This window comes from Mercurialis annua, linkage group LG5 (assembly GCF_937616625.2).
Source record: "Mercurialis annua linkage group LG5, ddMerAnnu1.2, whole genome shotgun sequence".
In the NCBI taxonomy this organism is placed as follows: Eukaryota; Viridiplantae; Streptophyta; class Magnoliopsida; order Malpighiales; family Euphorbiaceae; genus Mercurialis; species Mercurialis annua.
The window spans coordinates 4,042,333-4,069,389 of NC_065574.1; the positions used below are offsets into that span (position 1 = coordinate 4,042,333).

Genomic DNA, 27,057 nt, shown 5'->3' on the forward strand with positions numbered 1-27,057 from the left:
GAGATTTGTCAATCCCCAGATTCCCCCGACGCTTATTGAGTATTAAAACGTAGCCGTATTAGGCCTCCTATAAATTGTCCATCCTTCTTCCTTCATCAGTTTTCTGAACCGCCCCTTAAAAGAATTCCCGGTAAACACAAACAAGAACTTTTTCTCGGCAACCAAACAGTCCGACTCTATGGACGCACTAATCGCCTCAGCTCTAGAGCAAATATGTCTACAGGGAACAAACGGTCTCTCACTCTCTTCTCTCTGGTCCACACTAACTCAAACCACACTCACAAGCCCACTCAAAGCTGCTCTCTGGAGAAACCTCCTCGCCGTTCCATCTCTTCAATTCACAAAAAACGACACTCCGTTTACTTCCGCCGATCCTAAAATCCAGCGTCTCGAAGACGCCGAGAAACTCAACTTGAAAATCATCGCAAATAATCATCTCAGGGATTGCTATGTCGGCCTCTACGACGCGGAAGCTGCTCCTGATGAACGCCTCACTCTCGAACGACTCGCCGTTTCTAGGTCAGTTTATTTTATGATTTTTCAAATTTTAAGTTATTTTAACAATGATGCTTATGCTTATTGATTATTGATTGATTGATTCAAATTGTGAGCAGAACTAACGGAATTACGCAGGATCAGCTAAGGAAAGATCTTGGAAAAGATGCAAACCAATTCTTTTACACATTGAAAGGTCTTGAAACTAAAAAATTAATTGTCAAACAACCGGCGGTTGTGAGAACTAAAGAAACTGTTGTTGATTGTGAAGGAGTAGGAGAGAGTAAAAATAGCTCTGTTGTTAATACTAATTTAGTATATTTATCGCGGTACGCGAAGCATTTAGGCGTTCAACAAAAATTTGAGATTAATAAAGGAGGAAATGTAGAGGAAACTAGTGGTTTTGTGGATGATGTTGCTATTAAGGATTTTTTACCTGCTATGAAAGCTATTTGTGGTATGCTGCAGGAAGCTCATGATAAGGTGAATTAAATGTGATATTTAGGGTTTCTGTTGGTGTAAAGTTAAGATTTGGGATCCTTGATGACTTTGTTTTTTGTTATTGTTGAAGGTGCTGATTGTTTCGGATATTAAACAATCTCTTGGCTATACTGGACATCGAGGGCATAGAGCTTGGAGAACTGTAAGCTATACTATTGTGTTTGTCTGCAATGCATAACTGGTATTGACTGTGAATTTGATATTTTCAGATATCTGGTAGGTTGAGAGATGCTGCCATTGTTGAAGCTTTTGATGCTAAAGTGAATGGGAAGGTGTGTTAAGCCAAGTCTTTTTCTTAAGAACATATCACACTGCAGAGTATACTTAAGAACGTATCATACTTTTTTTAATCTCTAAACAAATTTTGACTTCTTTCAGCTTGCTTGTGGTGCTCTTACTTTTCACAGATTGAACATTGCTTGCGGTTGTTAAAAGAGTTCCCTCCTGAAAATGTTGAGGAAAGAAGTCTTGGATATGAAAATGATTGTCCCAGGGAACAACTTGTGAAGTTTGGAAGGAGGAATCGGCAAACTGAGCAGCTTATAGAACTCCCTATTGAGCATCAAATTTATGAGATGATTGATGCTAAAAAACATGAGGGGGCTACATTAATTGAGGTTCGGTTTGTTGTTGCTGCATTGTGAATTCTCCGCTATACATGTTTCCTTTAGAGATTTGTCTATACACATAAATTTCTGACTGATCCTGTTCTCATTATCCTTTTAAGAATTAAGTATTATATTTATGGTGAGTTTAGCTTCTAGCTTAGAAATGCTTATTTTGCATGTATGAAACTAATGAGACTTGTGACTTCCTTGTTGTGGAAGTTTGCATTTTTTTTCATGATAAGTCCTAGTCATGGTATGTGCTGTTGAGTTTTATTTATTTTTGCGTGCATTACTGACTTGGTGTGAATATGAGAATATATCATAGCTCTGTTTGATGGCAGGCTTGGTATAATCTTGCTATTGTGAATGCTAAATGCATCATGTGGTTTGCACAGGTGTGCAGGAGGCTCGGACTTGGTAGGAAAAAGAATGACTCTCGATTGGTTAATTTCTTTCACAGATTTGACTTTGACGTGCAGTCTGAAAACCAGGGCAAAACTATAGGATATCGAGTTTGGACTCCCGAGAGCTCTAATCCTGAAGAGTCAAATGTATTTGTGGACAAACCCAGAAGCGTCCTTAATGGAAATAACATCTCTACATTGATTGAGGGAAATGATCTTCCAGAAAGATCCTCAGTGTATGATGGTCCTGAAAGATCCACTGAAGCTTTCTCAGAGTACAATCAGTTGACTGTTGAAGTTGATTTTTCTACATCTGGAAAATTGAATGACAAGGAAATTGTAGGCGACTTATGTCATAGCTACCCTGGGAATGATCAAACTAACCATGGGCCTCATTGTCCTAACCAGATGTCAGAGTTTAGTAATGAGCCAATAAATACTACTTCTATTGCCAAACTTAATTTTGCGAGTGCGGAAAAGGATGGAAATGCTGCTTCCTCAGAAACTACTCTGTTGAAGATGCCTCATTCTGGGTCATATCATTCACACCCATATCTGCCTTTAACTGTCGATGGTGCTTTAAGGGAGCAAAGAATACTGGAACGATTAAAGGTGCTCGCCTTTATCTACTACATTGAAGGCTTACGTGGAAATAACTTTTTCTTTTATAATACTTGTTTCTATGTTTTCTTTAGTAACTAATTATATTTTTCCTTATGTAGAATGAGAAATTCCTCTTAAGAGTAGAGCTCCATAAATGGCTTATGAGTCTTGAGAAGGATAAGCCTACAACAATGGATAGGAGGACTATTAACCGATTGTTGACAAAGCTTCAGCAAGAAGGTCATTGTAAATGTGTGGAAATAAACCTTCCCACTGTTACAAACTGCACCAGTAAACGTCCTATTATGGTTGTTTTGCACCCATCTGTTCAGAGTTTTCCTTCTGAACTAGTGGGTGATATTCATGAGAGACTGAGGTTGTTTGAGAAAGAAAGTCGCTACCAGGCGTCCAAGTCTAAAACTACGGACCCAATCCCGGTATTGAGTGGTGTCATGAGAACTTGCCCTCGGAAGAATTTAGAAGAACGAGCTGTTAAAGCGGAGGCCATGCGTGGCAATGGTTTTTTATGTGCAAAAATGGTTCGTGCAAAACTGCTTCACAGTTTTTTATTGGGTTACCTAAGCAGCCTGCCTGAAGATGGTGACGTCTTATCAACTGGTCCATGTGAATGTACTCGCGTGTTTTTTGTACTTGAAGCAGCCATAAAGGCTCTTCCAATACAACTATTTTTGAAGGTGGTAGGGACTGCTCAGAAAGTTGATAATATTGTTGAAAAGAGCAGGAGAGGTTTGCTACTCTCCGATCTTCCTGTTGAAAAATACAAACTGCTGATGGATACTCAGGCAACTGGGAGACTGTCCCTGATAAATGACATTTTGATACGGTTGAAGGTATGTATATGCTTAGATACATTGCAATGACATAATTTAATTTCAGTATAACCATTGCCTCTGGATATTTCTGATTCATTAGCCATATACACTTATTAATGATTGTCCTTTGATCCCTGATCATATGATCCATCTTAGAACATTCGAAATTATTAGAGTATATATATATTCCAGGACATGAAAAGTTTTGTGATATCTTAAGTATTCCAAAGCTAATTGGGAGAAACCCTAAACCGTGCATTTGTGCCGTGCGTGCATTATCGAGCCAGTTTTTATTTATATGAATGTCGCAAAATATATTATGTCTAATTGCATCAAAATGATAATGGTATCTTCCTTTCTAGCAAGGTAATGGAACTATCCAATAAAATATGCCCACTCAATTCACAATTAGTATTTTGAATGACAGGGTTTTAAATAGTTACGTGGTTGGATCAAGTTTGATGTATCTTATGGTCTTGGTTGTTGATTGCTCTAGTTTGAGCTACTTTGAGAAAGTTTGGAGGCTTGTTTTATGCCTTCATGCTTTTGGTCAGTTCCCCTTTCTGGTCAACATGAAAGCTGCTGGTTTGTATATTTTTTAATGTGATTCACTGCTTTTATATATCAATTATATCATTGGTCATAGTTTATTTTATCATGTAGCTGATTCGGCTGATACGCAATGGAAGTTCAGAGAATGGAGAGAAAATCTACTATGGGGACTTTACACATGGCGTGGAGCTTAGACCTTACATAGAAGAGCCTTTGTCAGTGAATGCAGCATCAAATTTGAAGTCTCTTGATCTTCGCCCCAGAATCAGACATGATTTCATTCTGTCAAATACAGAAGCTGTAGCTGAATATTGGAAAACTTTGGAGTATTGCTATGCTGCTGCAGATCCAAGAGCTGCTTTACATGCATTTCCCGGATCTTCTGTACCCGAGGTTAGGGGTGTGCAAAAACCGACCGAAACTGAAGTTTCGAACCAAACCGAACCGAAATACTCCCTCCGTCAACTCTTGTCCACTTTGAAAAAGTAACTAACTTTTACACTCAATTATCCTATATTATCCCTATTTAAAATCCACTAATGAGTAAATTGAAAGTAAATTGCTAGTAGATCCTATATTAAATAGGGGTATGAAAAAAAAGTAAGGAAAATTTTACAAAATCTATAAACATTAATTGCTTTTCTTAAACCGTGTGATATAAGCAAAGTGGACAACTCTATTGGGACGGAGGGAGTAGTAGATTCGATTCGGTTGTTCATGTTTCGGTTTTTATTTGTTTAAGACCAAGCCGAACCGAGAACCAAATTTCTAATATATATGTGTAATGCTATATATAGAACAATAGAAATAAGTGGCTCAGTGGTACTTTGAGTAGGCAGTGACCTATCAATTCAGGGTCTGACTCCCAAAACCTTCAAAAATATCCGTATTTAACCTTCTTTTTATAAAAAGAATTCTATTACAATACTATTACCTTGGCAAGACTCAAACCCTTCTCAGATTGCCACGGTAATTCACGCTTTACCACCAAGCTGGGGTGCATCTCTAGATCATTTTAACACAATATAATATATATCGGTTACCGACCGAATCGAACCAATTTTTCCACCTCATTTCGGTTTGGTACGGTTCGGTTTGGTTTTCTATCGTCTAAAAGACCTGACCAGTTCTACATTTGATGCACAGCCCTACCCGAGGTGTGTGCTTAATTCTTTCTGAAGTTATTCCTCTAATAAAGTGTATCGAAAGTGGCCAAGAAAATTGCGACTTCACTAATTTGCATAAGGATTCTAGACCAACAGCTATTATATCTACATACTTTGAGTTATTTCATTCGTCCCAATTAAACTTATATATGCCAGTTTTATGTGCCAATCAAATTCCATGGTAATACATATGTAGACTTTTCAAATCACCTTAAATTTCAACTTAATATAAGTCTGTCTTTTACCTCCAGGTTTTCCACCCCCGCTTTTGGACCTCTGTCCGCATCATGTCGGCTTATCAGCGCTCTGAGCTCTTAAAAAGGATTGTGAAGGATGATTTGAAAAAGAAAATTACATATGAAGATTGTGAGCAAATTGCAAGGGATCTGAATCTGTCCTTACAGCAGGTTAGTGCACTAGTTTTTGTTTGTTTGTCCCCTGCATTATTATATAGATTCAGCTGTTTTACTTCGTTTTGGTTCTGTACCTACTCTCTTGTTGTGCTGCTTGGGAGTTGTCTATGAAGAAAATAAATTTTGTTCAAATATTCTTTTTTGTTAAATTAAATATTTCTTGCAGGTCCTTCGTGCCTACTATGGCAAGCATCAACAACGTCTCAATGTATTGCAGGGTGTTGTGAATGCCCATGAGGATCATCAAGCACGGAAAAGAATGAAACTCCCTTCTACAAAAAAAAAGCGATCTAAAGAATCAAGTTCAGAAAACAATGGAAGTATTAAGGCAGCAAATGAACATTTTGCTGAACAGGGGCTTATTCTAGATACCGATGACCATTTCATGGAGGAACCAGAACTCCTTCCTTCAGGACATCCTGCTGATAATTTGCTAGCATATCATGAGGGTGATCGTCTAGATTCTGAGAAGGAACTGCAGTTAAATCAAAATAGCAAACAACATTCTGTAACAAGCCAGCGAGCATCCTCAGATACCTCGAAAGACCGGCATAGAAGGTTTATATGGACAGATACGGAAGATAGGTAAGAGGAAACTGCTCTTTATATTGTAAGAAGAAAAATGATGTGAAAGATTGTCTCTGCAATCATCACCTTTAAAATGTGTGGGATTGTCTTTATAGGATACCTCGCACCAAGGAAGTTGACCTTGTCAATATTTCATGTGTATAGAAAGTAATTCTGCCAGGAAAATGAAACATGTTGAGCTTGAGCGTACAGGCTTGGAATTATATATTTAACGGCTCTTGCCTTGTTTATCTGAGTTTTTTAGGATGAAATAGATGATACCTTGTTAACACTGTTTACTTCCCTCTTTTCTTACAGGCAATTGTTGATTCAATACACAAGACATCGTGCAGTTCTTGGGTCGAAGGTTCAGCGCATAGATTGGAATAAAATTCCAGACCTACCAGCTCCTCCAAAAACATGCTCTAAGAGAGTGGCATCACTGAATAGAAATATACAATTTCGAAGAGCTCTTATGAATTTCTGTACCATCCTCAGTCAACGTTATGCAAAGCACCTTCAGAATAGCCAGAGTGCATATCTTGACAATAGTGGTTGCCAGGTTCTTGTTCGATGCACAGCAGGTGTTGATAAATCATGTGATGGTGTTGAAAATACTAAAGAAGCAGGTTTTGAGGAAGAGCAGTGGGATGATTTCACTGATAAAAATATTAAGCAGGCCTTCGAAGGTGTTCTTTTGCATAAACAACTGGCTAAATCACAGGCTTTTCAAGGTGTCGAAAGCAATTTTGAAGAATTATCCAATTTAAACACAAAACTGGTATTAAATTTGCACTTGCAATGCCTCTGTACTCATGCTTCTGTTCCTGCTATCATTTTTTTACTTCTAAAGTATCAAAAGTGAATTTTTTAACTAAGCATTGCTACTAGAGGCTCATAAATCTACATGGAAAGACTATTCTCTGCCTTTAATTAACGTAAAAGATTTAATGAATCCAAGGAATAAGAAAACAATAACTTCAACTCAAATTTTGTCATGAAGTCCTTCACGGCCATTGAAAATATTTTCAATTTTAGGTTTAGTTTTTGAAGAATATTAAGCTGCTCCCTGTTATTTTTTTAGTTGAATGGCTAATTTGATAACTTATATCTTTGCACTCAGGAACCCAAATTAGTTTCATCAAATGCCAGTAACAACAATATCTATAAAGATGACTCCGGAATGCATAAAGATCATGCACAAAGATCAAGACGCTATCGCCTTCATCAGAAGTTCATCAAGTGTTTAAATGGAGGAACTTTTGTCAGTACGCAAGTACAGAAATCATTGGCAGTTTCTAATGCAGTAGAGCTTTTGAAGCTTGTCTTTTTGAGCACTCCATCAACTCGACAATTGCAAAATCATCTAGCAGAAACGTTAAGGCGTTACTCAGAACATGATGTTTTCGCAGCCTTTAGCTATCTCAGAGAGAAGAAAATAATGGTAAAACATAGTTTCTGTTTTTTTCATTTGTTGCAGGCATTTCTAATGAGCTATGCATATGAAATCTAATAAGGTTCTGGACATTTAAGGTATAATATTATTAAGCTGTAAAGAAATATGTCTGTGACTTGATACTTACCAAGGATTCACATATATTATTTCTAATTATTTTTGTCTGATCAAGTTCTGTCCCTTTTACATTAGTATATCTCTTCAAATCCTAATTTACTCCTGCTAGCTGTTGAAGTTATTTGTCCTATTTCTACCTGACTGATTCATCTTAGATGACCTTACCTGTCTTTAACTGGTACCGCGTGAAGTTTTTCAAAATTGTAAAGACTCTTATTTAATTTCTGTAACAGTATACTAACTTAACTCTAATACCTTTTGGGCTATGTTTGAACATTGATAAACCATTTAGTGTATATGTCCAATGTTTTTCTGGCTCAAAGTTCTTTGAACTTGTACGTATGACTTGTAGTCCGTTTCTTGCATTTTTAAATGTCCTTGGAATCTCATGCTTGATCACGACCTTTAACTGATTTCTAATCTTTATGCAATAACTGCTGGATTTGAACGGTAAATTATAAAAATTTGTACAAATTTTGGTTGAGAAGTTGAAAAATTCAACATCTATTTTTGAGTTGCCGTGCAGTTTCACATTTGAACAGGCATCCCATATATACTATCAAATGGATTTGTATCTCTTATAGATTAGCTGGCTAGAAATTGTAATGACCCCAATTAAAAATTGGGGAAACTGACACTTAAAAGAAAATCGCCGTACATGGAAGATTATAATGTTTATTCAAGGCACAAACCTTCTCAACCTTCGTCTATCTAATTCCACATACTAACTTATCCTGAAAATATACTCATGAAACTTTTGGTTATGCACTAACTGATAGTTTATTTGTAAATGCACTATAAAGCCTTTAATCTGCTGATATTTTATTTATTAGCATCTCTTTTATCTGCGCGCTATCTATCTGTAATCTCCTTTTGATTTAATTCATTATGATTTTATTCTTGACTGTTGCCTATGTGTAGTTAACTTGTTTCTTTTATACTTTTTCACCATTTAACAGATTGGGGGTGATGGTGATCAACCTTTTGAGCTGTCTCAACAATTCTTGCAAAATGTTTCTAAATCCCTATTTCCTTCTAATACTGGCAAGAGAGCTGCTAAATTTTCTGGTTGGCTCTATGAAAGGAAAAAAGATCTAATGGAAGGGGGTATTAGTCTTACTGCAGATTTGGAGTGTGGGGACATCTTTCAGTTGTTTGCTCTAGTTTATTCTGGTGAATTGTCCATTTGTCCATGTTTGCCAGATAAAGGTGTGGGAGAAGCAGAAGATCTGAGAAGCTCTAAACGGAAGGCTGAGGATGCTGGACTTTGTGATGGTGCAAAATCTAAGAAATTTAAGTCTTTGGCAGACAGTGAACTCATTTCTCGCAGAGAAAAGGGATTTCCTGGTATAACAGTACTTCTTCACCGTGCAAGTATTGTAACGGTTGATGCCGTAGACTTGTTCAACAATGTGGGTACTTCTGGTGAACTTAATTGGAGTGACAAATTCACTGATGATTCCACCCAGAGAATCAGCTCCGCTTCATTGCAAAATGATGATCCTCTAGAAATCCTCAATGCTGAGAGCATCCATCCTTCAGCAAGATGGTTAAGTGAGACACTTTGGGAGGCAATGGTAGGCTATGCAGAATATCTGATGTTGAAACCTTCTGATCCAGGAAAAGCAATTTTCTTTACCCCTGAAGTCTTTAGGACTGTTTATATGGCCATTCAGAAGGCTGGTGACCAAGGTTTGAGTTTAGAAGAAGTTTCCAAAATTGTAGGTGAGAGCCCCAATAAACCCCTCTTTCTCAACCAGTAAGAGGTTTCAGTTTTCACTTTGAGAAAGTTGACGCTCACTATATTGAATACTTGACTCTGCTTTTTGCAGGAGAAGATATGAATGAACATGTCATTGATGTGCTCCAAGCATTTGGATTTGTGTTGAAGGTTAGTCGTATTGTAAATTATAATCTAGTATAAAATATCTACATATGTTGTACCTTTAGAAACTGGTACACTTGTCAGTTGTCACATGTATACATGGGCGGCTTCTGCCTTGTAACTTCTGTTATGGGCCTTCCTTTAGTATGGTGCCTTATTTCTTCTTTACAAAATATGAGTGTGTGATTTATATGATTAGTTCACTGGGATTTAACTGGAGAATGGATCAGCAGTTTCTAAAGTCAAGAACATATATTTTTGATTTCTAAAGTTGAGAGAATAAGCTTTTAATGCTAGGATGGCAATTTTTTGTTTCGATTTTATGCTAAATTTTTGTTTCCATTTTCGAGTTATTATTTCCCATTGTGGATAATGAGGCTGTAGGTTTGGCGTTGGTAATAGCTTTTCTTTCATAATGTGAGCTTGGACCTTAATTTTTTTTATCTCGCAGGTTAATGCTTATGACTCTGTACATGTTGTTGATTCCTTATATCGTTCCAAATACCTTTTGACTTCATTGCCGAGCATTTGTCAAGATCTTGACCTACATGCAATGGCAATTTCCTCCGAGAAAAACAAAGATATAGTTTCCCAGTCTGAAAGTCATGATCTGGTTGGCACTAGTTTACACAGAGAATCAATTGTAAGAGACAATCGGGTGCACAAGGTTACTATTCTTAATATTCCTGAAGCGGACGTGCCCTCGACTGGCACAAATGGAAGCAGTGTGCCTGAAGGCAGATTCGTCTCAAATGAATTACATTTACCTATATTGCCATGGGTTAATGGGAATGGGAGCATAAACAAAGTTATCCACGATGGACTTGTACGCCGTGTTCTTGGAGTTGTGATGAGAAATCCAGGCATATTAGAGGTACATGGATTTTCTCTCTTTCGAGTGATTGAAAATCCTACTGCATTATATGTTTGACCTGAATGCTGTTAAAATTTCTCACTGTTCGCAAAAATTCACTTTTATATTAACCTTGCACAGCATAGCAGCTGACTAAAACTATTTCGAAGTAAATTCTAGTTTACCAGCAATTTAATATGGACACTTGGTATCATTTTCTTTTGTATTTTCTCAATTTTGTTGACAAGGTGACGTACTATTTTATCCCAAAAAATTGTCTTAGGTCAAATTTTTTTAGTATGAAATGCTTTTGGAAATTAGTAAAAGTTGACATATTTTTCCTTGCTTTTTGTTCATTTCTTTCATTCTATTATGTTGCAGGAGAATATTATTCAGCAGGTTGATGTGTTGAATCCCCAGGTATGTTCTATATTCTGTACTTTTAATGTATTGATTTCAAAGATATGGAAGCGAGTGGGCGAGGGAGAGATTGAGCGAGGGAGCTACACCTAAAACGCACCGAGCTGATTTTTATTTGTTCAAAATTTTAACCAAATTTTCAAACCAAACCAAACTGAACTACTTGGTTCGGTTGATTTTTTCTGCTCGACTCAATTATTTTGGTTAGATTGGCACTAAAACTAGCCGAAAACTTTAAAATCAAACTGAAATGAAAAATTGATTTTTTTTTTTTACAATATCAGACCAATTTAAAATTTTGTCTGGTTGATTCAATTATTTGGTTTGGGTTTTGCATATCCCTACCAATCCTAGAACTTTCGGATTACTAATGTGTTTACTGAACTTTTTATGAATTCTTTTATTTCCACACTGATGTTTTTTTTATTGCGAATCATTCTTCTTATAGAGCTGTCGAAGTCTGCTGGAGTCCATGATATTGGATAAACATCTCATCGTGCGGAAAATGCACCAAACCACATCGAAAGGTCCTCCCGCCTTGCTAGGAGCCCTTTTTGGAGGCAGTAGCAGAGAATCATCAAAGTCAGTATACCAAAAGCATTTTTTCGCGAATACCATGAGCGCATCAATGCTATAGGAAGTCACAGCTTCTTCATGTCTTATTGTATATCTTGAGCTCGACTATGCAAAATACCTGTAGCTAAATTAACTTAATATTGTAATAGCCTTTTAAATTAGTAGAAAACCTTATTTAAAAAAAAATAGTGGAAAATCTCATGTACAGTTTGGAAAATATTATCACACTAATTATACGAGTTCCATTCTGAGTTTTGTGCAGTCTGTTGAGTAGCGATCATTGGAACTGGTTTGTAATAAAAGCCGGTAAAATTAACCGGGAAAGTAACTATTTTGGGTTTGGTTCAATCCACGTCAGCTCCAAGTAAAACTATAACCAATAACGTAAAGCCACGTATAAAAACATGTCCCTACAATCTCAATTGCGGGTACGGCTCAGATCGGTCCTCTCTCATTCTTCCTCCGGCTCTCTCTCACCTTCTGTATCTCTCTCTTTGTCGATGAAAATTTCTTCAATTTCCGATCAGTAAACCCAATTTTACTTACGGTAAGTCTCTACAATTTCCGATCAGCAAACCCAATTCTACTTCCGTCAAAATCAACGGATATTTAAGCTCAACAATTACTCGAATTAACCCGCCAATGGCGGAAAGTGAAGCAGCTTCATCACCAAAACCAACACCATCTCCAAATCCAATAGACCCATCACCTCAACAGCAACTGCAATCCCAGCCACAACAGACGCCGTTAGCAAACCCAAACCCAAATTCAAACACTTCGTCTCTACCACAACAACCTCAAACTCCGTCACAATTAACTCAAAATTCCCCGTCTCTTGACCCGCAACAAATTGCATCCCCTCAACAGAATGTGATCGCCTTGTCGAATTATCAAATCCCACAAACCCTGCAAAGATCTCCTTCCATGTCTCGTTTAACCCAAATTACCCAGCAGCAGCAGCAGCAGCAGCAATTCGGCAACGTTTTGAGACAGCAGCACCAGCAGCAGCAACAGGGGCTTTATGGTCAAGTTAATTTTAGTGGGTCTGCTTCGATTCAGCAAAATTTGCAACAGAATTCTCAGAATCAACAAATTGGTGGAACTAACTTAACTAGGTCTGCACTTTTAGGTCAAAGTGGGCACCTTCCTATGCTGACCGGGGCAGGTGCTGCCGCTGCGGCAGCTGCTCAGCTTAATTTGTTGACTTCGGTATGTCATTTGAATTTCGTATAGTCTTAGTTTAAATACAGTTGATACTGAAATATTAGTCCTTTGTATTGGTTACTTGTTGTATATTGGAAGAATTTGTGTGCGGAATACGTCATTATACCGTTGTGATTCAATTTTGTATGTATGTATAATGTTAGAAATAACAATGGTCTCTAAAACGACTGAGGTTTTGGGTGTAGCCGAGGCAGAAAGCTGGGTTAGTCCAAGGGTCGCAATTCCATCCTGGTAGTTCTCCAGGACAGCCTTTGCAGGGGATGCAAGCCATGGGAATGATGGGGTCACTTAATTTGACCTCACAACTAAGGCCAAATGGGGCTCTCGCATTTGCTCAACAGCGGATGAGTGTTGGACAAATGAGACAGCAGTTGGGGCAGCAAAATCCGCTCACTTCAACTCAGGTAATAATTATTTTATGATAGCATCGGTTAATTTTGCCTCTTGCTAGTGGATCTGCTTTGCTGGACTTGCAAAAATCATTATTATTTTCTGCATTTACAAATTAATGTGCTTTAGCTGCTAGACTTTTTGTAACTGTCTTGGTTTCAATTGGTGTGTTTGTCTGTTTGATTGTAATAATGTCTTAAAAAATTACAGGTGCCAAATTTATCAAGGTCGTCATCAATGGCATTTATGAACCCTCAGCTCTCTGGGTTGGCTCAGAATGCACAATCATCTATGATGCAGAACTCTCTACCTCAGCAACAGTGGTTGAAGCAAATGGCAGGAATGTCCAGTCCTGCCTCACCTTCATTCCGTCTTCAACAACAGAGACAGTCACAGGCTCTGTTGCAGCAGCAATTGGCTTCATCTTCTCAAAACATGCCATTAAACTCACAGCAACTATCTCAGCTGGTACAGCACCAGCCCTCAATGACTCATCAACAATTGCAGCAGCAGCAGCAGCAGCAACAACAACAACAACATAACCAGCAGCAGCAGATGCAACAGCAACTACTGCAACAACATCAACAACAACCTCAACAATTACAACAACAGCAACAATTACAACAACAAATGCCTTTGCATCAGCAACAGCAACAGCAACAGCAACAACAATCTCCAAGGATGCAAGGGCACACAGGCCAGAAATCTCTTAGTTTGACAGGATCACAACCAGATGCGACAACATCTGGTACAACTACACCAGGGGGCAGTTCAAGCCAAGGAACGGAAGCAACTAACCAACTACTTGGCAAGAGAAAGATCCAGGACTTGGTTTCCCAGGTCTTTCTAACTTTTCACTCCATATGCTACTCAAATTTTTAAATTCTGTGCTATGCCCTGCCATGAATTCCAATGCATAATAATAATGGTTTTTAAATGCTGATTTCTTGGACATCTGTAGGTGGATTCACAGGGGAAGGTAGACCCTGAAGTTGAAGAGCTTCTTTTGGAGATTGCTGATGACTTTATTGATAATGTAAGGCTTCTACCACACCTAATCCTTACTGAAAATATAAATAAGATCAGAAACTTGTGGAAACACATGTTTGCATGCACACACGCATGCACTTGTGTTTTGTGAAGTTGGTGCTCATATGCTTTTGATGTGCTTCTGTTTCTTTAGTCTTTTTATTACACCAAGGGATGGGTCAACATCACATGCTTGTTTAGTTCTTGAACTTGCAACTTTTTCAACCTTACTATTTAGGTCTTTTTTTTCCTTTCTAAATGAAACATAAGGAATGACTATAGTTAGCTTTAGGTAATTCTGCAATGCTAGCTGGAACCATGGCCAGACACAACTAAACAGGAATTTGGGAAGTTTGCCATGTGAAACTGTTATAAACTTTCAGCTTATTTTTGTGACTGAAAATTGAAAATAATTGCATTTTTATTTTTTGGTAGGAGACCCAATTTGTATCTTTTATACAGAATCGTTTATTCTTGTATCAAAATGCAGGTGACTACATTTGCATGCAGTTTGGCTAAACACCGGAAATCTTCAACTTTAGAGTCCAAGGATTTATTGCTACACTTAGGTTTGTGCTCTACACGCAGCATTTACCTCAGTATTTTTTCTTGCAATTTATCAGGTGCAATTTCTTTTGATAGGCTTTATGCATCAATGTGTAAATGATAACTGCTAAGGACTCTATGGCAAAAGACACAATAATATTTTATCACCCAAGCAGCAAACTCATGCTGTTAGAGGATTAAAAAAAAATGGCACGAGTAGAGGATTATCTTATATTTCCTGTGGGAGGCATAAGTGCTAGGCTACATTTTATCTTGCATATCTTTTACTATCATAATGTGACATAGGCTGTTAAAAAGTTGATAGATCTCAACATAAGAATAGTATTGATACATATGCTACATTGGTTATCCTGATGTGAAGCAATCAAGTTCTGATGAGCAGATGGTTAATTTTCATATGCAGAGAAGAACTGGCATCTGACAATTCCTGGATTTTCAACTGAAGAACGAAATTTCCAGAGAAAACATGTAAGAATTGACATTATTTGGAAATCCGTGCATTATTTTGGCTTTATATGTCAAACACCCATCTAGCGATGGAGTGGAAACAGGATAGTCCGATTTGAATTAAAATATTTGGAGAATTATTATTTTTCATCCCATTCACTGGCTCTTTTGTCCCCTCATGTGTGTGTTCATGTGGAGTCCAAACTGTTTATTCCCTCTATTGTGCAAACTTCTTAGTATTTTCAAATGAAATAACACTTGAAAGTTGAAGATATACATTTTGATATTTTGAGTTCAAATTAATGTGCAGTTATCTGGTGATCTCCACAAGAAGCGTCTTGATACGGTGAGCGCAATCTGTACACATGTTTAATGTGAATTCTCCTATTGCATGATAAAACTTATTTTAGTCTAATTATCTTGTCAGATTCGTGCTAATAGGGAGTCTCCGCACTCAGAAACAAACAATAACAATCCTAGAGAGATGATCAGACAAGAGCTGGGCAACCCAGTTGTTAATAACCACTTAATAAGACCTTCACTCAGTTCAGAGAAGCTAGTTTCCCAATCAACAGGTTCTCAAATGCTGCATCAGATCACACGATTTTAGTGGATATATTCCTCATTTCTGATGGAGACTTCATGCCGGTTGGATGTTGCATGGACCTTGATGGTGAGTATTCACGCTTTCATGTCAACATGCTAATACGCCCAAAAGAATGACCAAAAGAAAGTGAGATTGATATGCCATACAATGTGCACGTGCATCTTGTGCTAAGAAATTCTGTTGTCGTAAAATTGGATCTTAGCTGTTTTTTTCCCTGTAGGTTTTCATTTTGCTATTTCGTTATATATCAAATGTTAAATATCCTATTCCTGAAAAATATGGTGCATGCAATCTGGTTCACGCTTAGCGTTGGACTGTTTGTAACAGGAAAAATTTCTTAGGTGACCAAGATTATGGACCATCAAGTTAAAGTGTGCCAGGTGGCATCATTTTTTACAACTACCAGTTAATGAAAGCTACATCATTTCTAAATGAAACGTACTAATTAATTATCAATTAATGTGGCTTTCATTAATCGATAGTCATAGTTGTGAATAATGACGCCAGGTAACACACTTAAAACTATGGTTTATAATTCCTCTTGGAGGACTTGAATCACTTGATTCACTTTAAGAATTTCTCCGGCAACAGAACTCCTTATCACCTTACTAGATAGATTGCCTCAATTTTAGGTAGTTCATGATTAAAAAAAAAAGTTTGGGTAGCTCTTGAGATTGAAAATTTGAGAGGTAACTTGCAATGTAAGATATCTTTCATGGACTTGTGTAATGAATTACGTAATGCATTTTACCTAGATGTGAATTGCAATTGCTTTATTCATTTTTTAGAACGACGCTGTTGCTTATTTTATGATTTTAGTTTTGCATCTAACCCTTGTTGCATCTGCTTGGCAGTTTTAATTGACAGAAACATTACCTGTAGAAGCAGACCTGTAAGTATATGGGAGCAGTAGAGACCGACGAAATTGGTTAAAGGATTGGAGCAGTGATTATCTAATTTATAGTTATTTTGATGTATGATTTATCTAATCTAGTGATTAGCATCATAAAAGTATGATTACGAAAAAAAGAAAACTATAATTTGTTTGGGGAGGGATCAATGAGCCTATAAAATTAGATCCCTTGCCCCAGCTTAAGGTATAAATGGATTGATATATTATTTGTTACAGAAAGCTTGTTTTTGTTTGTTTAGATTTTTTGGATTCGGTTTATCATCTGTATCTCTTCAGAACTTCATATTAAACTACTTGATATTCTCTAATAGAATATGTTTGGGTTTTGAATATATTTAATGTGCGTTTATACAATACCAAATAAATTCATTTATACTAATTTTATATTTAAATGAAAGTTTATTTATATCCTGAAATTGATGTATTACAAAAAATATTTAGTTTAATTTTAATTTATGTTTAAAGATTGGATTTAGATTTTATTTCTATCAATTAAATTTTTAATGACATAAACACTTTAATGAAAAATAACTAAATCATTTAAAAGTCGATAGTAAACAGGTAATTATGATTTAATTTATGCGAGAATTTTAGTAATGATCTATTATTTTAGTTGCAATAATAGTTTTGAATTGATTGATATCATTTGAAATTTTTAGCTCGAATTAAAAGCATCTAAATTTTATCTCAATTGATTAAAAATCATATATGTTACTGTATATTAATTAGTAAAAGGCAAAAGGTACAAAAACATCCTCGTAGGTTTTACAAAAGTACAAATCAGCCTTTTTATTTTTTTTTGGATATAATTAAGCTCTCTTTGTTTTCAAATAGAACAAATAACTCATTTCGTCCAACACCATTATAAACACTCGTTAATGGCTGACATGTCTCTCATAATCATATAGGAAAGAAGTTCAAAAATAATTTTAATGTTTATAATGTTTACCGAATATTTGAGGGGGTAAGTGTACCAAAAGTCAACTAAAAAAATTTTTTTGTTTGATTTTAAAACAACGAGGGTTTAATTGTTCAATTTTAAAAACACGAGGGTTTAATTGTGCCCAAAAAAAGTAAAAAGTCAGATTTGTATTTTTGAACAAAAGTCGAGGATTTTTTGTTCCTTCTGCCTTATTTAAAAGTTACTTAAAAATACAAAGTCAGTACATGATATAATACTGTAATGGATGAAATATTAAAAGTTGAGAGGTGTAATAGGTTTAAAATAAAGACAAGGGGTGTAAAATGTCAATCATGTGAAGTTCAAGGATGAAATGTAGCTGAAAGCTTGGACTCCTCTGTCTGGGGGAAGCCTATAAATTAATCCCCAAACCAGCGACGGTTTTTCTAACAGAAACGAAACAATGGCGGCAGAGTCGCCGACTGCAGCTAAAAAAGGTAAATTAACTTATCTATAATCAAAAATCATCCCTAATTTTCACTCAGTTACATACTCCGATCAATTAATGTATGTTATCTTCTGTGATTTTTGTTATTTGATGCAGTGATTGTTCAATTGAAAGCAACCGCCGATGCTCCGATACTCAAGCAAAACAAGTTCAAGGTTTGTTCTTCAATTTATATTTACAATTCTTTACTTCTATTATTTTATTATGTAGTATAATTTTGTGGATTGAATTTTGATGCCAAATTAGGTTTTAATGTATGTGGATGTATTTATAATGGTGTATCAGCAAACTCCTTTTATGAATTGGTTTCACTAGTGCATTTTTTAATGTAACAATGATCAGAACTCGATATTTTTATCGATTGATGTGTAGCCGTTCGTTTAACTTTTTTAGTGATTTGTTGTTCGATTTCACAGATACTTGGGACTGATAAATTTGCTAAGGTGATTGACTTTTTGCGACGACAGCTTCACCGAGAGACAGTGGTAGCTTATCTTTGATGTGATTTCATTTATTGACCCGTTGTTTTTCAATTTTTTATAGTCTATGTGCTCCAAAATATTAATTCTTGTTTCCCTTTATTGTTTTTGTAGTTTGTATATCTCAACAGTTCGTTCTCACCAAACCCTGATGAATTGGTTATTGATCTTTTGAATGTAAGTTTTAGAATTAAAAATTATTACTTATCTGATGTCGTATCATGTTAAGTCGTGTAAATTATCTATTCATGTCTTAACTAAATTTTCTTGTATGCTTTCTCTGTTCCCTCGTATGTCCTGATAAGTGCACCCACAATACATTAGACGAGCTTCACGAATTACAATTTTTTTATCTTGATATGTATCTGATCAAACACTAGCTGAGCTGTGTAGTACACTGCCACATCAGTGTGTGTTCTCAGAAGTTTATTCGCCTCGCATTGTCTGCGATGTCCACCTTCTTCCAGTTTTAAGTTTGTGCAAACATTAATTTGACTAGCTGACCTTTCCTCTTGACATGAAGGCCATATATCATTGCATGTTATAGATTGAGAATAAAACTTATGAATTAAGTATGCAACAGTCAAATTGACTCATTTGTCATTGAAATAGTTTTTCAACTATATCCAAGCTAAGTTTTTTATTATTCTAAATTTATTTTTATGATGAGGTTTTCCCAATCATACTGAGTTTCTGCACATCTGAAATATTCTCATTTTGATACATTTCTCTATGATTTAACCACTGTTTTTAATCCAATGTTGCAGAATTTTGGGGTGGATGGTAAATTGCTGGTCAATTATGCTTGTTCCATGGCCTGGGGCTAATTACCAGTCATGAATGCTCTTACTTCACTATTCATGATGTAAGAACCTTTCAATATTTCATGGATAATGTCTACTCTGCTTTCTTATTTGTTTTTACAAGTTTTAAGATGAACATGTTGGACTTACCTCTACCATATTTTTTCTTTCGGTTCTACTTGTAGTCACTAATTTCTTATCTTGTTACTTTTGTAAATTAGTTTATTTTTTGGATTAGACCGAATATTCACGACACTGCTAGAAGATTAGAGTTGAGTGAACTTGAGATGTGCATTAGATGATTGCCTTCAAGTCAACTCAAGATATAGGGTAGGAGTGCTGGATCCAAGGCATGTTACTTCAACAACGTATGTACTCATTTCACTTACATACTCAAGTAAAAAATCATTTGGTTGTGCTGCTTTAATTATGAGTACTATGATAGTAAAAACTTGTGATGTCATTTCATTTCAATGGTCAAATGATTGCTCGATCCAGTGTTTAAATGCTTCTCTTTTTCACCTGTATGAATGAATTAAGCTTGTGGGGGTATCTCCATTACTCCATGCATAGAAAAGATTAAGGGTGTGCTTTTGGCTCAAACCGAACCGAGCCAAACCAGAATTCTCCTAAACTGAGCGATTCGGTTCGGTTATTTTTGGTTTGGTTTACGTGAAGTGAATTTTTTTATATCCAAAATCAAAATCGAATTGAGAACTGATTTTTTTTTGTAATATTACAAACAAGCCAAACCAAATTTGTTAGTTTTATTCGGTTTCAGATGGTTTGTGCGCATCCTAGATAAGAGATGCAGTAACAATCTGACGATTTCATTTTTGTGCAATGTGGTGGGTGGAGTACATTAAACTCGATCATCTTCCTTGTACGTTTTTTCATGTTTTACTATCAGAAACGAAATCTTGTAGTTTAGACAAATTATGGGCACGCAGGATTTATGTGACATTAGCATGTAGTTTAAAGGAAGTCAGGCTGTACTAATTTTCGTTGTAATATTGCAACAAACCAAACCAAACCAAATCTTGTAGTTTAAATTATGGGCACGCAGGATTTATGTGACATTAGCATGTAGCATTGGCCAGCCATATAATAACCTCACCGATCCGTGAACATCTTACTCTTTATTTTTGATTCTTTCTGTCTTATCTTGTCATTGAACAAACTTTTATATCTAATTTGGATTTATATGAATCATAATTTTATATAAATTTTACAAAATTAATTTAAAAATCATTTTATTAAATTCAGCACAAATATGAATATTATGTTAGTATAAATATAAATATGAATTTCTTTTACTACTCTTGATGTCAATTTTTTCTTTGTAGTAGTGCAAACTAATTAAGAAGTGGGCCAATATTTGGAATCATTATTAATTTGTTACAGTAAAAGCCCAAAAGAGAGAAACATGTGAAGAGAGAAAGGACGATCAGTAATGCTTCTTAAATTTGGACCAAACAATTATTTTGGCCCAATTACTTTCCTACTTTATTTTCATGTTCTAACCTTTTTTTGTCAGTAATAGATCATTTCATTACATCTTGTATACTTTTGTAATTTCCATCGGAGATTTCAAGGAATTCAATTTCTAATCACCATACTATCCCTATATATATAGGCTAGTACAAGAGCAGGATCCAGTGTCAATCGGCGGTAGCCAGTAATTTTTGTTTTTAGCAGATAGGCAGATCAGTGTCTTAAAAATCAGACCGAACCGGCCAGTTGATCAGGTCCAAAACTATAGAAAAAATGGATTTTTTAGTTGAATCGGGTTAGACCGGATTGAACCGAAATAAACCGATGATCGAAAGTTGAACCGGTAAAAACCAGTGAACCATAATTTCTTCAAATTTAATAAATTGGCTGAACTAATCACTGAACTGGTTGAACTACGGCCTCACCAGTTAAGCCGCCAGTTCGATTTTTAAAACACTGGACAATATTAAATTGATAGAAGATCACAAATATACCGAAGAGGCACACCTACAAAAGTTATTATATTGGACCATGTTTAACTTCATGTGTTGATACCTTAGAAAAAACGCACGGTTAAATTTTTATATTAATGCATCTTTTAAATTGAACATCTTCATTATAAATTGTATATGTTGAATCTTAGGTCTTCAAAAATAAAATTTCATGATATTAGTCTCATTTAGGGTTGTAAATGAACCAAATTGCTCGCGAGCGGTTAAATATTCGGCTCGTTACGAACAATTCATAAATGAGCTCGTTTAATTGTTTTTGAACGAATTCACATATAAGGTCAATTAATAATTCGTGAACTGATTCGTATAAAAACTCTTTATTGCGAACTAACTCCTACGAAAACTCAATAAATAATTCGCAAACTAGCTCATTATTAAATTATATATAAAATATTTTTTAAATTATTAAATTTAAATAGTTATATGTTATGGTTTTATAGTTTAATAAGTCTCTAATCATAAAAATGAATTTAGATCCGGTTCATATTAAACTCGTATTCGTTTGTTTAACAGTAAATAAGGTGAGCTCGTAATGGTACGTTTAGCTAATAAAAAGATTCGAGTGTATTCCTGAGCTCGTTTTTTAGCAGTTAAACGAATTACCGGCAGAACACGAACTAGACATAAACATTATAAATTTTAATTAATCTGAACATATGAATAAATCGTTGAAAGCTTGAATAACTATTTTGGATGTCCTTAAAATACAAAGCAAATAAAATTTATAAATTTTAATTTTAGTTACAAAATTGAAGTATTTTGACCAAAAAAACAAAAATTGAAGTAAACGCGTAATAGATAAAAAAAAAGTCACTGAAAATTTCTGATAACCAAAATGAGGCCACATTTATTTGGATTGTTTTTGCCTGTGTATGCATGTATAAATATTAGAGCGAGGTTTGAATCACGACGAAACGAAGAAATGAGAGATATTAAAATAGGGCACAGACCCCAAAGCAGCACTGCCAAAACAGATAGAGATTTGCAGTGAGACTTGGAATATAAGACGAGAGCAAAAGAAAATCAAAATTACTTTCAACTTTGAGCTCACAAAACCAACAAATTTCAGACATATTATTTATATACTGCTACAACAAAACCCATTACACAGTTTTTGAGATAAATTCGAGATAATAGATTATAATTATGAGTAATTGGTTAGGTTTCACAGTCAGTCCACACCTGAGGATCGATGATGAGTTCACTAACAGAGATGAAGAAGAAGAACACCACCACCACCACCAGCAGCAGCAAAATATGTCCGTTATGCCTATACGTTCTGATGGATCTCTCTGCATCGTTGATCCTTTTAGACACTCGAATGGTTCTCAAGGTACTTACTCTAATAATATTTATTAGGGTTTTGATCTTCAGATTCTTAAATTTTCTGTTTTTGCTTTTTTTTTTAAGTTTGTGATGATTATTCCTTTTAAAGATTGGAGATATGATGAGAGCAATATGGATTCAATAAGTGCAACTGAAGAAGGTCCAAAGCTGGAAGATTTTCTAGGATGTTACTCAAATTCTCAAGAAGAAGATCAAACTCAAACCCAAAACTTTGTTAACAGAATTAATGTTAATGTGCCACCAAGCTTTAACACTGCCAACAATGGAGATTATCAATATATTGAAAACCCACAAACCCTAATCTCTAACAATGACCACCGTAACCTCCATCACTGTGATCCAAACCCTAGCCATAACCCTAGTGGTGGCATGTATCACGTACCGTTTGAGAGTGGTGCTAGTTCAGTTTCTGGGCTCAAATCTTGGCTAAGACAGACTCCATTTTCTAGTGAGAAATCTTCAAATGAGATCAACAATTGTATTTTTCAGCCGTTATCATTAACAATGAGTCCGAGTTCTCAAAATTTAATGATTGAAGTTGGTGAGAATCGTAAACGACCAGTTGCTAAATCTCTTACTAAAGAACCTGTTCCTCGTAAATCTATTGACACTTTCGGACAAAGAACATCGCAATACAGAGGTGTCACGAGGTAAATAATTATTTACAGTTTTTTTTTTTCAATTTTTTTCTTTGAGTAATTAGCATGACATGAACATATTGTAGGCATAGATGGACCGGAAGATATGAAGCCCATTTGTGGGATAATAGTTGCAGAAAAGAAGGACAAACAAGAAAAGGAAGACAAGGTAATATTTAGATGAATTGATTTTCATTTTATTTACTGTTTTGTTTTTCTTTGTTCAAAAGAATTTACTAACGGTTGATTTTTTTCACTGTGGACTTCTCTCTTACTGTGTCTACCTTCTGCAGTTTACCTTGGTAAGGTGAAACTATTGGAATTTTCCAATTTGCTTGTTTTTATTTTGTCATTAGATATTTATATATTTTGAAGTGATTATCCAATGCAATGTTATTCCACGTCATTCGTGCGACTAGCCAATACGATATCTATAATGTTGTAATATTTAATGGTTATTCAATTTTTATTAATTTAATAATTGAATATTATAAATATTCAATTGGATTGTTGTACAAATAACATGACACAAAACTTGCATTGAATAATCATTTGTTTTTTTTTACCTTTGATTGTTTGTATTGTAAACAACATTGGGTAGTGTGCATGTTCTTTCTTTTTCCTTCATTCTTTTTGTTAAATTGTTTTTGTTTTTATGATCAGGTGGCTATGATAAGGAGGAAAAGGCAGCAAGAGCTTATGATTTAGCAGCTTTAAAATATTGGGGACCAACAACTCATATAAATTTCCCTGTAAGTAAATTGTTTTAGGTCATCATATGCAAAAACAGATTTAATTCTTCAACATATCATTAGTTTCTTGATTTTAATGTCTAATAATGTTTAATATATAGTTGAACGGTTATGAGAAGGAGCTTGAGGAGATGAAGCACATGACTAGGCAAGAATTTGTAGCCAATTTGAGAAGGTATAAATGTTATTATATATTTATAAATTTCTATAGTAATTTTTTTTTAATAAAATTATTTTTCAAACTTTGGCAGGAAAAGTAGTGGGTTTTCTAGAGGAGCTTCTGTGTACAGAGGTGTGACAAGGTGATGGCAGAAAGAGACTTCAATGATACAGATTTTCCATTATTTACTGTTTTCATTGCAGGCTTTTTCAGCTATTATGGACAATAATAGGCAAATTTATTATGCATGTGCATGTCATTCCAAGTGTTTACCTAGCTATCTTCATATTAATTAAACATCCACCCCAAAGTATGGTATATAGAAGATCAACAACGGGTGTCGAAACCGATTGAATGAGTTCGCATGTCAATTCGTACACACCGCATTTTAGGCCGTGTCATGAATGGGTTAATCTGTTTATGACACGGACACATTTAACCTCAACTCTATACCGCTATTAATACACCTATCCTTGCTTCCTTTTACTTGATAATTCTGTTTTTTCTTGTAGGCATCATCAGCATGGAAGATGGCAAGCTAGAATAGGAAGGGTTGCTGGAAATAAGGATTTGTACTTGGGAACTTTTAGTAAGCAATTACCTCCTATTTTTCTCAATTACATTTAAATTTAATTATTTTTCATATACTTTTTTATGCATGTATGTATTCATGTTGCATCACACATCTTTTGTTTTTTGCATACTTTAATTTTGGATGCCCTAATAAAAATATTCTCAAAATAAATGTTGATGATGCAATCTTTTATATAGATTTTGGTGGTCCTCACAATTGATCATAGAATCCCCTTAGGCTTTAATTTTTGAAAGCATTAGATCACTTGCTTATGTATTTATAAGCAATTGAAGAAGTTTCCGTGCAACGTAGGATGATAAATGAAAATTTCGTATGAGAGATGAAACGTAGCACTTGATAAGTTTTTGCGTTGACATATTATATGCAAATAGAGTTACAAAATCAGTGAATTTTCGTGATATATAGGCACTCAAGAAGAAGCTGCCGAGGCATATGACATTGCTGCGATTAAATTTAGGGGTACCAGCGCTGTTACTAATTTCGACATTAGTCGGTACGATGTAAAGAGAATTTGTTCAAGCTCAACACTCATTGCTAGTGACCTTGCTAAACGTTCACCAAAAGAATCTATTCCATTGACTCTCGAGGATGAAAACTCGTGTGCATCATCGAGATCTCCACAGCCCCTTCTCGCTATTACAGGCAGTGAAGCTTCCGATGAACTGGTAGACATGATGTGGAATGAAAATTCAGATGAACATCAGCAGCAGCAAAATGCTAATAACGCCGGTACTACTGGCACGCAATTGGTGGGTTTAAGTAGCCGGATTAATTCATCGGATCCAGCAACTCCAAAATGTTCGGTTGGCACTACTAGTACTACTGGTGGAGAGTACAATCAGGGTTACGCATTGCCGGATTCGAAGTATAATGATTCGAAGTATAATGAAGACGGTAACAATAGGATTGGTAGTTTAGGTTTGGTGCATCCGGTTCCCATGTTTGCATTGTGGAACGAGTAGGTCGTAAATGTTTGATTTTTTTTTAATCAAAAAGGAAAGGTAGGGAAAAAAAGGGTAACAAGAATGTCATAGGCAATTTGAACATTTATAAGTTTAAATTTGGGTTCTATGAGGCATTAATTTTGGTCCGTCATCCAGTGTCTTTAATTTTTGTAAAACAAGTATTTTGATACTTTGTCATTAAAGGGCACATTACTTCTAGAATTCCATATTCAAATTTGATATTTTGATACATGAATTTTTTTATACTGTTTTTGTAGAATTTTCAAGGATGTGATTTTTTTTTCAAATTGAACTGAATTAAACTGGTTGGTTTATAAGGTTTCTATTTGTTTTGATTATTTTAGTTTGGTTATTAAAATTTACTGATCTTTTTCTCTTGAAACCAAACCGAATCAAAAAATTAAAGCAATATTAAATCAAACCGAATCAAATTAGTAATTGGAAATGAATTAAAAATTATGTTAATATTAAATTGTAGTAAATTGTTAGAAAAAGTCAAAAGAAGTTACTCAGGCCATTGACTCTATTAGGGGACAGAGAGTAGAGAATCAGAGGCATCTTTGTGAAGAGATGTTTCTTAAATTGCGTGCCCCCTGCAGTCATTTTATGGCTTTTATTCACCCTCCATCACTTCGCCTATATTTTCTGCACTCAATCCGTCCTGTATTTATTAGTTTATGACATTACTATAATACTTTTATTTTTTAAATTAAGAAAATAAATAAGTTTATATTTGTAATTTCATAATCTTACAAATACATTAGTTAAAACCTGTCAATTAAACAAATAGCAATCGTGACTTAATAAGAGCAATGTATATAATGGAGTGCTAATTAATGTTTCTGTTCTTAATATGTTAAAAGCTTTCAATAAATTTAAATTATAGCATAGAAGTGCTAATTAATGTTTCCGTGCATCATAGCATAGAAGTGCACCAAGAATAAAATGGATTTGTAGTTTGTAAATATATATATTATTATTATTAATTAATCAACAATAAAGTAGAAAGGACATATAAAATATAGAGTTATGGCATCTGTGTTTAGAGAATATTTGGCAGTAGGAAAATATAAAGATAGATTCGGAACAGAAGATGGAATCCAGCAAACATTGCAGCAAAATTAGATACTTGACGCCAAGATATTTCTCCATCATCAATCAAGTCTATAATTTTCTATGTAAATTTCTATAGCTATTGTGTGATGTGTCCTAGGGTTTCATTAGGGTTTCAGAATTGTTTGCATGGATTTGGATTCTGTTGTAGTCTGCTCTATAAG

The 27,057-nt window shown here is 35.2% G+C and overlaps 4 protein-coding genes across 8 annotated transcripts; all 4 read left to right on the top strand.

The window, feature by feature from the left end:
* The first annotated feature begins 90 nt into the window (after positions 1-90).
* Positions 91-11,707, top strand: LOC126682580 (uncharacterized). The gene is made up of 17 exons (XM_050378304.2): positions 91-519; positions 615-978; positions 1,067-1,138; positions 1,206-1,268; positions 1,404-1,613; positions 2,000-2,620; positions 2,731-3,462; positions 4,108-4,389; positions 5,414-5,569; positions 5,742-6,160; positions 6,461-6,923; positions 7,266-7,586; positions 8,675-9,440; positions 9,548-9,606; positions 10,052-10,474; positions 10,835-10,873; positions 11,322-11,707. Exons 1-17 carry the CDS (start codon positions 179-181, stop codon positions 11,508-11,510), a joined length of 5,520 nt encoding a protein of 1,839 aa, XP_050234261.1. The 5' UTR covers positions 91-178; the 3' UTR covers positions 11,511-11,707.
* Positions 11,708-11,860: 153 nt separating this feature from the next.
* LOC126682581 (transcription initiation factor TFIID subunit 12b) lies at positions 11,861-16,958 on the top strand. Of its 2 annotated transcripts, XM_050378305.2 has the most exons (9): positions 11,863-12,658; positions 12,859-13,077; positions 13,274-13,903; positions 14,025-14,099; positions 14,583-14,661; positions 15,063-15,127; positions 15,417-15,452; positions 15,534-15,779; positions 16,568-16,958. In XM_050378305.2, the coding sequence occupies exons 1-8, from the start codon at positions 12,092-12,094 to the stop codon at positions 15,714-15,716; spliced, it is 1,854 nt and encodes a 617-aa protein (XP_050234262.1). In that variant the 5' UTR covers positions 11,863-12,091; the 3' UTR covers positions 15,717-15,779; positions 16,568-16,958. The 2 variants fall into 2 exon arrangements, with proteins under 2 accessions (XP_050234263.1, XP_050234262.1); XM_050378306.2 differs by lacking the exon at positions 16,568-16,958 and having other exon boundaries at positions 11,861-12,658; positions 15,548-15,713.
* A 931-nt stretch (positions 16,959-17,889) lies between these two features.
* LOC126682266 (ubiquitin-like protein ATG12) lies at positions 17,890-19,823 on the top strand. Of its 3 annotated transcripts, none has more exons than XM_050377874.2 (6): positions 17,890-18,024; positions 18,132-18,190; positions 18,452-18,520; positions 18,629-18,691; positions 19,282-19,379; positions 19,539-19,823. In XM_050377874.2, exons 1-5 carry the CDS (start codon positions 17,991-17,993, stop codon positions 19,339-19,341), a joined length of 285 nt encoding a protein of 94 aa, XP_050233831.1. In that variant the 5' UTR covers positions 17,890-17,990; the 3' UTR covers positions 19,342-19,379; positions 19,539-19,823. The 3 variants fall into 3 exon arrangements, with proteins under 3 accessions (XP_050233831.1, XP_050233832.1, XP_050233830.1); XM_050377875.2 differs by having other exon boundaries at positions 19,556-19,823; XM_050377873.2 differs by having other exon boundaries at positions 19,282-19,823.
* Positions 19,824-22,256: 2,433 nt separating this feature from the next.
* On the top strand, positions 22,257-25,910 carry LOC126680239 (AP2-like ethylene-responsive transcription factor AIL1). Of its 2 annotated transcripts, XM_050375321.2 has the most exons (9): positions 22,257-22,656; positions 22,759-23,320; positions 23,395-23,477; positions 23,602-23,610; positions 23,972-24,060; positions 24,162-24,235; positions 24,312-24,362; positions 24,733-24,809; positions 25,221-25,910. In XM_050375321.2, the coding sequence occupies exons 1-9, from the start codon at positions 22,470-22,472 to the stop codon at positions 25,775-25,777; spliced, it is 1,689 nt and encodes a 562-aa protein (XP_050231278.1). In that variant the 5' UTR covers positions 22,257-22,469; the 3' UTR covers positions 25,778-25,910. The 2 variants fall into 2 exon arrangements, with proteins under 2 accessions (XP_050231278.1, XP_050231279.1); XM_050375322.2 differs by lacking the exon at positions 23,602-23,610.
* The last annotated feature ends 1,147 nt before the right edge of the window (positions 25,911-27,057 follow it).

Bases quoted from the DNA above. Each gene is read 5' to 3' on its own strand.
- LOC126682580 (XM_050378304.2), top strand. From the start codon at position 179: ATGGACGCACTAATCGCCTCAGCTCTAGAGCAAATATGTCTACAGGGA. The intron at 979-1,066 runs GTGAATTAAATG...TTATTGTTGAAG, and splicing joins TGCAGGAAGCTCATGATAAG to GTGCTGATTGTTTCGGATAT. The intron at 7,587-8,674 runs GTAAAACATAGT...ACCATTTAACAG, and splicing joins TCAGAGAGAAGAAAATAATG to ATTGGGGGTGATGGTGATCA.
- LOC126680239 (XM_050375321.2), top strand. From the start codon at position 22,470: ATGAGTAATTGGTTAGGTTTCACAGTCAGTCCACACCTGAGGATCGAT. The intron at 23,321-23,394 runs GTAAATAATTAT...AACATATTGTAG, and splicing joins CAATACAGAGGTGTCACGAG to GCATAGATGGACCGGAAGAT. The intron at 24,061-24,161 runs GTAAGTAAATTG...TTTAATATATAG, and splicing joins CAACTCATATAAATTTCCCT to TTGAACGGTTATGAGAAGGA.
- LOC126682266 (XM_050377873.2), top strand. From the start codon at position 17,991: ATGGCGGCAGAGTCGCCGACTGCAGCTAAAAAAG. The intron at 18,025-18,131 runs GTAAATTAACTT...TATTTGATGCAG, and splicing joins GCCGACTGCAGCTAAAAAAG to TGATTGTTCAATTGAAAGCA. The intron at 18,521-18,628 runs GTAGCTTATCTT...TTGTTTTTGTAG, and splicing joins AGCTTCACCGAGAGACAGTG to TTTGTATATCTCAACAGTTC.
- LOC126682581 (XM_050378305.2), top strand. From the start codon at position 12,092: ATGGCGGAAAGTGAAGCAGCTTCATCACCAAAACCAACACCATCTCCA. The intron at 13,078-13,273 runs GTAATAATTATT...AAAAAATTACAG, and splicing joins ATCCGCTCACTTCAACTCAG to GTGCCAAATTTATCAAGGTC. The intron at 15,453-15,533 runs GTGAGCGCAATC...TTATCTTGTCAG, and splicing joins ACAAGAAGCGTCTTGATACG to ATTCGTGCTAATAGGGAGTC.